The following is a 12,532-nucleotide window of genomic DNA, read 5'->3' on the forward strand; positions in this document are numbered from 1 at the left end:
TTTTCAACTTTGGGGAGAAAACAGACTGGAAAAGCAGTGTTGGCTCCGTGCAGCCGAGAGCGGCTATCAGCTCCTTACATAATGTATTTGTTTTTCATTAAACCATTCAGATAAGGTCTTATTAAAGTGCCATGTATTATTTATTGTGTTCCTTATGAAAATGAGCTGAAGGGGAAATTTTGTTCCTTTCTTGGGGCATTCGTGGGCTCCTACTGTGCTGGCCAGAAAAGGATGAGGGGAAACATGGCAAACCCCTGTCAGCACAGCAAATTGCTTGAGGCAGAAGGAAGGAATGGGAACGGGAGGGAGAGGACTGCAAAGGCAGAATCTTTGGACTTCTATTCCATGAGTGTTTTGTAGAGAGGTTTCTCTTTGATTTTGTCAATTGCAAAAAAAAAAAAAAAAAGAAAAGAAAAAAGGTAGAAAGTAAGAAAAGAAGGAATAAAGAAAAGAGAGAAAGAGATTGAGAGTGAATCAGAGCTGAACTTCTGATTTCCAAAACTACATATAGCAAGGATTTTTCAGACTAACCACCTCCACCCAAAGGGGAGGAAAAAAAAGGCAGCACAAAATGCCACACCATGCACTTCTAATCCCCCTTACCAACTTCTGCGTATGCTTACACGTTCTACTGTGTCCCTACTAAATGGATGGGATGGGTGAGCCCCAGGGAGGACGTACAGACTGGTTCTGCAAGGTAACGTACAGAAAGCATCAGCCTGGTTTGGGCCTAGTGGTCAGCATAATGAGGACCTTATAGTTATCTATAGCTTTTCAAAACAGAACAAAAAATGGAGCCATGGAATAATTAATTTCCCTTCCTTCGGAAAGGTTTTGATTAGTCTGCAAAGTGAGTTGTTCCTTGCAAGCTGATGGCTCAGTTTGTTCACAGCTGGTTGGCTGAGGGTGTCTGTGAGCCCCGCTGCAAGCCCAAAGGAGAGGACCCCTTGGTGGCTGGTCCCCTGGTCCTAATCCCAAGCCCTCCATTGTGAGATGTCCCCGTCACCTCTCGAAGTGGTGCTGGGTCCTGCAGGACAGCGACAAACAAACCTTCAGCAACGTTTAAGGGAACCCCACAACCAAAAGATTCTGACCAGAGAACTGACCTTTTGTTCTGAAAATAAAAAAGAAAATCCAATCACTGGGTGGAAACAGATAGATATAAATATCCACAATCTGACTATAATAGATATTGTTGACAAGGATGTGCTTTCGGTGGGGACCAAGGACAAGTTCGAGCCTTAATATTTTCTTTTGATTTGCAGTTCACATCCTATTTTATTGCATAAAGACTCACGAAATCTACTAATGAATAATTATGACTTCATAAAATAAAGGGGAGGGGGAGACCAGCCCAGCCAGAGCAGAATGTTAATTTAGCCAAGGAGGGCTGGCCGGGCAAGAGAAAATAAATAAATAAATGAAGACACCATTGTAATTTGCCCGCCGCAGCCAACACAGTAATCTCTTATCAGACACCGACTTCCCCACCCTGTGCATTTATAATTCGAGAAGAGCTGGGCTTCTGGGCTGGGAGAAGCCCCCTTGCATTCACCGCGAGCTCGATCTGGAAGGCAGCCGGGGCGGTTTCTCCAGATCCTAGCGGCGGGTGTGGGGGGGACGGGTCGCTGCGCTCACTGCTGCCCTGCCCGGCCGAGGAGGAGAGCTAAAGCTGCGCCCCAAACGCCTCGGGGTGCATCGCAGCCTCCGCTTGCCCGGGACCCCGAAAAACCGCCCGCGCGCCCTCCGCCCCAGCTTTCCCGCCGCCCGCGTTAGCCCCTCGGAGTCTGAGCGCTCCAGCTTCCTAGCGAGGGGGAATCCCATTTCCGTTTTGATTTGTCAAGGGGTCGGGCAAACAGAGCCGCCACCCAAATCGAAGCCCCCGGGTCCCAGCAGGGCCAGCGCATTAATTGTCCAGCCTGCTTAGGTGCGGGCGATGTGGGGCGCTCGCCTGCTTCGTCACCCGCCCCGCGGAGATTTTTAGCAGACACAATTTGAATTTTGGCGAGTCGTTTTTTTTAAAAAAAAAAAAAAAGGCAAAGGCGGGGGTGGGGGGTGGGGAGCAACCCTGCCCCTGGACCCATTTGACAAATGAGAAGGCACGCAGCATCAGCGGCGCTGGAGTGAGCCTCTGTGAGTCCGAATCTCTCCTCTCTCTCTTTCTCTCCTCCCCGTTTCTTCTTCTTCTCTGTCTCTCTCTCTCTCTCTCCACCCTCCCCGGCCCTTACCCCCCCCCCGACTCTGCATCGACAGGAGGGCATCCACCCCCCTCTACCTTCCATAGAAGTTGCCTTGGCTTGGTCTTGTCATCTTCCCGGGGCGTGGGGTGGGGGGGGGTGGGGGGAACCTTCCACTTGGAGAGGGATTTAAAAAAAAAGCAGGTCCAACAAACCAGACAACCACACAGCAGCGAAGGAAACAAAATAGTTTCCTGGTCCTCTCAAGTGTCTTAGTCCAAGGCAGATGAACGCTCAGAGCTAGCAAACCCAGAGGGGAGCAACGCAAGGGAGGAGGGAGGCGCGGGGTGCACAGGGGTGGGGGGGGGGGAGGGAGAGAGAGAGAGAGAGAGAGAAAAAGAGAGAGCGAGAGAAGAAGAGCCAGCCACCTTTGTGGACTTAGATAAACAGCGAAATCAAAAAGAAAGAGAAAACTGTAGCGACCAGGCGAGGAGCAACGTGATTGCATGCGCGCGTCCCCACTCGTGCTCGGCGGGCGCCAGCGAGGCACGATGCAGCACCCTCTGACGGGGGCCACCTGCGTGGCGCTCCCCAACGTGGGCATGTGTCCCCAGCTCTCGTGTGCCTTGACTTTTATGTACTTACAGCAGGTAAGGCGCGCCTCTTCCTTCCGCGGCTGCTTCCCGGGGGCTCCGCCGGCGTCGGTACCTGCGTCCCTGGGCTGCGCTTTCGGACCTGGGGAGGGAAGGGGAAGGGGGTCCGCGCGTTCGGCCGCGAGCGGTGGATGGGAGCCCCTAGTTCTCCGTCGATCCCGGAACCCCCCCCCCCCACACACACACACACGCACATACACCGAGATGGTTTTGCACCTCTCTGAATACTTTGAATGCCAGGCTTGTGTTTGGGTACCGGGAGTTTGAAACTGAAAACTGCCTTCTCCTTACTCGCAGCCTTCTCAAGTCGGTGTGTCCAGTGGCCAGCTGGTTCCATGGCCCCTTTTATGCTAAGAGTTTGGAGCTTTGGGAGAGCATTTGGGTGCTGTGATTTTAATTAAGCTGATTTAGTAAGGAGAGACCAGCCATGCGCGCGTGTGTATGTATGGATGTGTGTAAGTGTGTTCCTTTTGCTCCTTAAGTTTGCCTGTGTTGTGCTGTATTCAGTCTGCATGGGATCAGAGGGTTTGAATTTCTGGAGGGTTTGAATCCAGAATCTGCTTCCAAGCTCACTGGTAGTGCTATGACTAAGGCAAGCTTTTGAGGATGCCCTCTTTGTTGACACTTGTAAAGACATTTTTGTCCCCCCACCTCCCAATCCTCCCCTTAATGGAATTCGCTGGGGGATTTGATATTTGTTTTGTTTTCTATTCTGGGTGCATTTCAGAATCTTTGACTGCATTTCTCTCTCCCTGCCTGTTTCCCTCAGACCCTCTCTGTCTCTGCCGTCCTCTCTTTACTGGAAGGGCTGGCTCTGGAGTTGGTTGCTGGAGTTCAAAAACGTCTCAGCAATGCCTTCTGGGGTGACTGGCTAGCTCTCCATTACAGGGGCAGGGCTGTGCATGTGAAAGGGTGGCTTTAGAAGGATTTTTGTCATGCAGACCTGAATCTGTTTCCCTTCCTAGGATCTCCTTTCTGCTATGTGAGGAGTTGATGGCGATTATAGTCTTTCATCTGTTTTCCACTGACTCACTTGGAGAGTACCATTTGTTAATGAGTCTGATGGTGGGTTGACATAACTTCCTTTGCAAGAGTTGATGGGTCCTCCTTCCCCATAGACCCTCCATTTCAATCTGTGTTATAGGAATATATGTATTTATAAAATGTCAAAATTCTGTTTTAAACATCTGAGTAATTTATTATCAATTTCTTAGGCATATTTTCTGTTGCAAATCTTTTTGAGAACAGCCTGCTTTTTTTTTTTTTTTTATCTTGGAAACAAATTGGTTTATTCTTTCATATATTGTTTTATTCCATTTCTCATTAAGTAAATTGTGCCAGGAAACATTTCTCAAGAGTGTATTGGTAGCATTTTACATGATTCATCTACTATCTGCTTTTCCAGTTCTGAGCCTTTGCTGTGAGTGTGTGTAAGCATGTGTACGAGAATGTGCGTGTGTGTGTATTTTACACCAGTTACCCACCGAAAGAACATCCTACTGAGCATTTCTGCAGACCCAAAGTCTGGGTTGGATTTAATCAGATTATTAATATGAGTTGATCATTTGCCATCTGTGTTCACTTCTTTCCTGTTCTTTCTTAATCAATTTTAACAGAATTACCTAACAAGTAGAATGTTGTGGATTTTCATTGGTGTCACAATTTCTTTGTGGGTTTTCTTTTTTAAGACATCAGTATTTCTTCCTCATAAACTGTTACATCGGTTTTTCTTATTTAGGCACAACTTGGGAGAGAGATAGTGCCTTGAGTAAGAGGTTATACTTGCCACGTAAAGGACAAGTATATAAGATGGGTGCAAGTATTCTCTTCCACTGCCGTATCATCTCTTGCAAGAGGAAACCCATCCCTGCGGATGAAGAGCGGGTTTCGAAATGTGCTGTGGAATGCACCCCCCACTGCCACCTTGAAAGGATCTGTGATACTTTCAGTGAATTTGCTTATACTGGGACACTGCAATTCCGCTTCAGAATGGTGTGTGTATGTGTATGTCTGTGTGTGTTTGCACCTGTGTTTATTTTCTCTGGGTTTCACTAAATGCCTAAAGTAGAGTAGGATCTGTCATTTATTTTTGCTGGTGTTATTCAGAATCAGATTGTCAAGCCACACCTTCCACCCTCCTGAACAATCTCTATCAGAGCCGAGAGGCAGGCCTCCAGGTTGTCTGACTTGGTTGTTACTGTGTGTATAGGTTGAGACCGATGGATGTCCTTGCTTTTACTTAGCAAATCCAAACAATTGGCTAAAACTGTGAAATTGTTCATTTTAACCTCCACAAACTACTAACCAATACAATCTATATGTCTTCGGCCTGTATGCCACACTGTATTTTTATCTGCTCTTAATCTGTAGCTATTATTGTATCTCTATTTAATTTCAAAGATCAGAGGGCTGGTTAATCTGTACTCTCAAAGCAAGCTGATCAAGTGGATGAATCAGACAACATTTTGTAAAATGACACCTACATGGGATGCAATTTATTTTATTATTATTTAAAAAGAAACATATTTCAGGAGTCTTTGCCATTCAAATCACCAATTATTTAAGAAAATCATTGAAGTGCAACTATCTTACATTGAAGCCTTTTCTGTTCCCATTTTATGAATGCACAAACCCTGATCAGGTGGCATCCAGGGCCTTCACTAAATATAAGATATTCTCCTGCAATGCCAAGTTTCACATGGTGCTTATTTCTTGTCCAATATCTAAGGAAAATTACTTTATCATTTTCTTTCTTTGCCTCAGCTCTGCCATTCAACCTTTCTTCCTGAAGTCTCCAGCATTTGTTCTGAAGAAAAAAAATCATGAAAACAGAAATCAACCGGATGCCTCAGCATCTGAGTCTACTCCAGTTGTCCAAGTGAAAGTAACACAACCCTTTTGCTGCAATTAACTTATATATTCAGGCCAAAGTAGAGGCGACTTTGCTACTTAAATTATCTGGCTGATTCAGTTACATTTATTTACATTTCCCAGTAATGTTTACTTTAGAGAGATGTTTTCCTCCAGTTACAGTTTCTTTCTTTCTTTTTTCTTTCTCTTCTCTCTTAGAATTTGAGATGTTGCTACAGTTTGAAATTGCAAATTGGAGTAATGTTGAATAGTCTTTGGCATCCGGATATTAGAATCAATGATGGCATTGCAGGCACATATACACGTGACTCTGTACACTTACAAGCACCTAGTATATCATATATGTATTTTGTGGTTGTTGAGTGCTTTCAGATGGAAGTTTCAGGTAAGTGTTGGAGCAGCTGGCTTCCATCTTGTTTTCCAGGGCAAGTCCCTACTTCAACCTCCATTCTTGACACACTGCAGTGGCTTTATTTGGTGTCTTCTTTGATAGTGAATCTCTTCCCAGCTAAAACCTGAAACTCACTTGTTCTTCATACAGATTCTGCCCAGACATCCTGAGTGAGTACCTTTTTAAATGGCCTTGCTATGAGGGAGAATTCTGAATACAAATTCCAAATTTGGGGATTTGCTATTGGCTACCTTAAAATAGAACCTGTTTTGTTTACCTCTCAGAGAATGATAGAACACACACACACACACCCACACACACACACTTCAAAAATCTAGAGATGCTTGATTTCCACCTTAAGTCACAAGGAGCAAACCAAAGGATATCCATCTAACAGTAAGGTGTGGTGGGCCACAGACAACACAGACTTGGTTTATTTTCTGGCACAAAATGCATGTCAGACTTCCCCCCAAGAGCTGTCTTACACTGAGTTTTAACTCCCTGAAAGAGGATCAGTAGCATATTAACTTGGTTCCCCTAATCCTGTTAGTATCTCCTAGTTCCGTTTCAAGACGGCTTCTCATCTGCCAAATCCTGTTCACTCACAACCTTTTTTTCAGCCTAAATTAAAAGAAAAAAAATCCAAGTCAGATGCTTAAAATCCACATTAAGGGTTAGGGAAAAAGAGCCTCCAAAGTGGACCATGCCACTGTCAATATCTGAAGATTGGTAATTTTTCCCACTTAATGATGATCCATGTGGTTTGTTTTAAATAGTGAAGTGGTTTGTACAAAGGGTAATTCCTGGTAAATGAAGCCATTGCTCAACGTGGACATCTTCCGATCGAAAGCAATTGAACTGAAACCTGCATTTCAACCCTTTCTTTTTGTCTTTAATTAGAAAGTGGTTCTCAGTGCAGAGTCACCTGGGAAGGTGAGCTCCCCCACTAAAGCTGAAGGAGGGGGAACAGCCCCCATGCACAGCCATGGTTAAAAAATTGGGAAGCATTGGATAGACCATAACAAGGATGGCCCTGTGGAAAAGTTCGATTCTCCTTCCAGTTACTTACCCAGTGCTACTCAATCTGATGATTTGTAGTCAGCCAAATGGCGTTTTATCATAATCTTTCTTCTTGGCTTAATCCCGTGCTGATTTATTGCGTGGTACCATGGATTGGAGATAGTCGATAGTGTCAATAACGCAGGAAAGAATTAGGATAGATCATCTTCATGTCTGAGTTGTTTAAGGAATTTAAAGGACTGCGATGAGCACATTTTCAGGCCTGCGTGACTATCTGACAAAAGATAGTTCCCTCTGTCTCTTTCTAGAAATATCCTGCGTCATCAATGGGCTAATTAACCACTCTTCCTTGGGTCGTTGACATTTTCCAATTAAGCGGAGAAGGCATGAATGGGGGGGGGGGCAACTGTTGTCAGCCAGTTAAGGGCCTGTTTGGGGTGGCCTGGGGCTCATCGCCCATTTCCAGCATTTCAGGAAACTGCATGGCGGGATCCCCCTGTTGACTGCAAGGATCTCTGGGTTGCCTTTGCCGTAAGATTATTTAGCCCGACTTATAACTCAGGAAAATTGTTAGCATCTGTTAGTCAGTCCACAAATCTGAGCCGTGCGCCATTTCATGGCGGTTTCTGTGTGGGAAAATATAACCGGCGGCTTCTGCTTTTGCCCTAGTGGAGAAAGTCCGTGTTATTTGTGCATATGGGCCATCTGTTTTCCTTAGAGCTGGCTCTTGAGTAATTGTCCAGTAGTTGATGGACTGAGGGTAGATGGTCTTTTTCAGGATTTTCTGATTCATTTAACCAGGCGCTCTGCCCCAAGAGGAAACATAATGCTTGTTTATTCATATTGGCCGGGTAAAAACAGTGTAGTTTGTCAGGCAAATAATAGTCTTCTGGAAGAGAAAGAAATTGCAACATTGTAAACAAAATCAGGTTGGTGTGGCGGTGCCTAAGGGGGCAGTATAATGCGCAGGAGATGTCATCCTGTGAATGAGACGGAGCTGACAAAGTGTGGGCGTAATTGTCCATCTGCAGAGAGACCTTTTAATGGACGGGGAGACGTGTCCCAGTGCACTGTTTAATTCAATTAAGAAAAGCAAAGAAAGTTCCATTCATCAATAAAGTTTCCCATTTCCCGGGGCTGCCGGAGAGAACTCTGATGGACGAAACACTGGCGGTGTGTCTGCAGACTGGGGCTTGACTCTGCCTGGACCTCCTGAAGGGTCTGTGTCGAGCAAGGTTGGCTCTCAGGCACAATAGCTCAGGAGGGCCCCGGCCCTGACCTTTTTACCGTGCTGAGTGCCAGCGACTCGCTGGGGAAATGAGCAAAGGCCTGCAGGCTGCCTTTGCAAGGCGAACCAGTTCCAGAGGGGGTTTGCAAAGGGTCCCTAAGTTCAGTCCCTGAGGCTGGCTCAGCCAGGAAGGAAAGAGCTTATAGGGTTGGGCCTTCCTGCTCCTAAAAGGGCTTGAGGAGAGGGGATCTTGCTGCTATTTCTACTCTCCCTGGCCCCGATTGAAGGTTGAAAAAGAGCAAGAGGTGACCCCATTCTACTGGCCATTTTCTCAGTTCAGAACCCTCTCTTATTAATCCTGTACTTATGTTGGCTGAGCACTTAACAATTTATGCAGTAACTCTGCAGTCTTTTCTGACCTCTTAGATTGTAAGCAACATGATGGCAGGGAGTCTGATCCATGGTAGATGAGCCGTAAAAACTCAAATAATAGATGAATGGAATACCTGTGGACCTCTCTACAGCCCTACAAGCAAGGTGAGGCAGGGATGGCCACCGCTTTCACAGACATATATGATTGTTCATTCAATCACTTATTTATTCTTTCATTTGGTCATTCAAAACTTATCTCCAGGCTCTGAGGATAGTGGAGTGAAAAAAATTAGGAAAGGTCCCTGCTACCATGCAACAGGAAATCTAGTATAAAGAAAAAAGATGATGCAAAAGTAAATGAATCAAGAGATATTTTCAGATTGTGGAGAGGACATAAACAAGATGATAGGGTAAGGAATAAGTAGGATGCTGTTGTGGGATTTCTTCAATGAGTTGGCCAAGAAGGTGATGATTTCCCAGGCTCTGAGGATAAGGCAGCACTGGGCATATGAAGAGTTGAGAAGGGTGGTCCAGGAGTGGCAAAAAAACAAATCCAAAAGCCTGATCTGGGAAAGAGGGGAGTACAAGGCTCAGAGACATACAGAGAGTTAGTAAGTGGTGGATCGGGACGTGAGCTGAGACCTACAGCCTTTGCAGATGGATGGTGGACTTTCTCTTATGCTCTGGAGCCATACTGAAATGAAGGGAGTGGAAAAAAGAAAGGGGAGAAATAGTTTCCTCCCATGAACAAATGAGAGGAAACCATTGCAGAGCTGTGGAGAACCCCAACAGGCATTGAGAATGAGGTTTGGGGGAGGAGGGGTAGAAAGGGTTGTGTTCAAAACTGTAAAGAAAGACATCGGTTGTGAGCATCTGCTGTCCAAACCTTGTCAAGATGCTCACAAAGTGGATTTATTAAGTCGAAAATGATGTGCGTGATCCATTGTTTCCAAACATAAGGAATTTAAGCATCCCCTTGCTAATTGTCGCCAATCCACTCATTACACTCTTGCTATGTAGTTAGTGATTTTTCTTTAAATGAACTTATATTCTAAACTTAAATGAAGACTTGCCTAAACAAACAAAAATAACCACAGAATCACAGATAGGCATCATTTTTTTCAACACACATGGAAAATAAATATTTATGTGTTTGCATGTGCATACATCACACTCCAGTTGGTCTCCTGGATTCTCCAGTAGGACAGACAGAGATCTCAGTCCTCATGGACCATCCATTCAGTTGTTCATCCATGTGCCATCTTGTGAACTTTCAGTGTAGAGCTACACTTTGGAAGACACTGGCTTGTCCGTTGGCTTTTCTAGGAATCCCTTTCCTTCTCTAGCTTGGAATCAATCACTCATTCTCCCCCTGACCCAGCTTGCCAGGGCAGCCTGTAGCTGACTTCTTGGCACCCCCACCCCTTCCTTCTATCAGGCTACAGCCCACAGGACACAGGAAAGGGAAACAGTGATATATTCAACATCTACAGCAGGCGGTGGGCCCTGAGATGGTGGGGCTGGGGAAGAGGGTGCGGTGGTCTTTTTCATTCAGCGAGGCTGCATCTGAGGCTCAATCTCACCCTGTTTTGATCTGTTTTGGTTTTTTTTTTTTTATGCTGTGTTTAAACACACGCAGAATCAAAATTAGGAATTGGAGCCAGAGTGAAAAGCATTCAGAAGGTTAGTGTGTGTTCTCAGGGATGTAATGACTTTTTTTTTTTCCTTTGCGGCTATGGAACAAAGTCCAGGCAGCTGTAGGATTTAAGTGCTTCCGATTTCCCAGCACTGATGAGTAAATGCACAAAAGGTTTAGTCTTAATGAGCCCTTTCTTTTTGACGTTTGATGTTTACCCGGGATTCACCTCGAGGAGTAGATTCTCCTTATCAAAAACAACAGCAAATATCCCTTGTCTTGCCTTCGGTAGCGCTGCTTTCTTTTTCCCTTCCTGAAGCCTGACAGGGGTCAAGCTGTCCTCTCATGGAAGTGGGAGAGCTGAGAGATTTCCCCCTGCTGATGAGGCTTTCATTAACAGTGAGTGATATTCGCATCAAAAAAACCCACAATAAACAGGGATGCCCGCGTTTTGCAGCATGCAGCTGTCCCTCTCAAGTGCCTTAGAAAATTCAGCTGAGAAACCTACATCTATTTAAAACCAGTTTGAGTCAGCAACCCCCAAACTATAGTTCAAAGAACTGATTCCTCCGCACTTATATACAAGATGGGCGTCATGAGTTAAAGGCTTTGTCCCAACTCTGTAATTCAGTTAATGGATCCAACTGAATTGACTAAGTTGCTTTATTTTATTTGGGCCCTTAATTGCCTCTTCCAGAAATTAAGGATAAGAATAACTGGTTCATACTACTCTTTGTAAGATTAAGTAAGATACAGATGAAAAAAAAAATCAGCAGAGCACCTGGGGGACAGTGAGAGGTCAATAGATGTTCATTAAATGAATGAATGAGTGAGTGACTATATTTAAGAAAAGTAGGATCTGTTTATTGAAGCGAAACCTGTATTTTTATTTTAGGTTTCTTTAAAATCAATAAGATGGATGCACCTCTGGCCTGCCAAGGGCGCAGCCACAAGGAACTTGGGGGCCTCTCTCCCTCTCCTCTGTCCCTCCTGCCCACTTTGGAGCCTTTCCCTCCTCCTCCTCTTGTCTTCACCTGTCAGTCCTCCTGGTGTGGATTGTAATACGGCTGCACAGCTCAATTAATGCTCTGTGGCGGGAGGAGGGAACATAAAAATTGTCTTGCTCTTGTCAGGAGCAAAGTTATTTACTTTCAAAAGCTGACAGAATCACACTGCAGGGGCTTCATTTATTTCTGTTCAGAATGTCATTATTCTGTGGTGCAGAGGACTTGGGTGCACAGTGACGTGTATTCCCATAAGCTGGGATATGGTGGGTGCCTGCTGAGGTGTCGACTGGCACCCAGGAGTGTCCCCACAAGCCCTGCGCTGGGAGCTCGGGGCTGACACCGGACCAGTGCCCCAGTTCCGGCATGGAATACAGTGCTGACGTGCGCAGTTTCCAGCCCTGGATCTGTCCTAGGAGGGGGAGCAAGTTCCCTGCTGCCTGATCACTTGTCCTCTTTATTCTGAAGCATAAGAATGAGATGTGGGTCTCCTAGTTTCACATAACTCCTCATCTGGCCCGCTCCTGGGATTTCTGGAGATGCAGAAACTCTTGGCAACCAGCTTTGCTTTGGATCCATCCATTATCTCCACTTAAACTCTCTGACAGGTTCTGTCATCCAGATAATCTGTATGAAACTATGCAATCTGTTTTTGCCTGCCTCCTTCCTTCTTTTTCTCCCTTCCTCCTTCCCTCCCTCTGTTCCTTTCTTCTTTCCTTCCTTCTGCAGCAAACAGTTAAAATGAGAAGGAATTGAGTAGAGATTTTTTCTTTATGGTGCAATAGCAGAACCTTCCACTGGGGGTCTCCATTTAGAACATGTTACACAGACTCTCTTGAGAACTCTCTCTCTCTCTCTCTCTCTCTCTCTCTCCTTTTTGGTTCTATTCAAAAACGAATGTCCTTCTATAAGCAGGAGATGCTGCATGTAAGGCAATTTAGGCAGCCAGGAATCTAGCCACCCTCAACAGTGATGAGGACAGGAATAAAATAATTACAATAATGAAATAATCAATAACTTTTATGGAGTGCTACATGACAGGCACACTGCTGAGCACTTTTACATGGATTCCCCTATGTAATCCCCCGCAAGAGGCCTCCAGGGAGGTGATATTAATCGCTCTGTGTTTAGATGCCGAATCGGAGGCATAGGTGGGGGAGCTGATGTTTAAACCAGATTC

General features: G+C 45.3%; 1 protein-coding gene across 22 annotated transcripts in view; it reads left to right on the plus strand.

Moving 5' to 3' along the window:
* RBFOX1 (RNA binding fox-1 homolog 1) overlaps window positions 1-12,532 on the plus strand; it is a 2,130,504-nt gene that overhangs the window by 1,783,320 nt on the left and 334,652 nt on the right. For 2 of the 22 annotated variants that reach the window (XM_037814002.1, XM_037814001.1), the window contains exon 1: window positions 2,650-2,827. The exons of 19 other annotated variants lie outside the window; for them this stretch is intronic. In XM_037814002.1, coding sequence (XP_037669930.1) covers window positions 2,684-2,827 — 144 coding nt within the window. In that variant the 5' untranslated portion in view covers window positions 2,650-2,683. Of the gene's footprint in view, window positions 1-2,646; window positions 2,828-12,532 lie in introns of those variants that run through there. One more of the 22 variants, XM_037813995.1, reaches the window with a different exon arrangement.

Source organism: Choloepus didactylus, chromosome 21, assembly GCF_015220235.1.
Source record: "Choloepus didactylus isolate mChoDid1 chromosome 21, mChoDid1.pri, whole genome shotgun sequence".
NCBI lineage: Eukaryota > Metazoa > Chordata > Mammalia > Pilosa > Megalonychidae > Choloepus > Choloepus didactylus.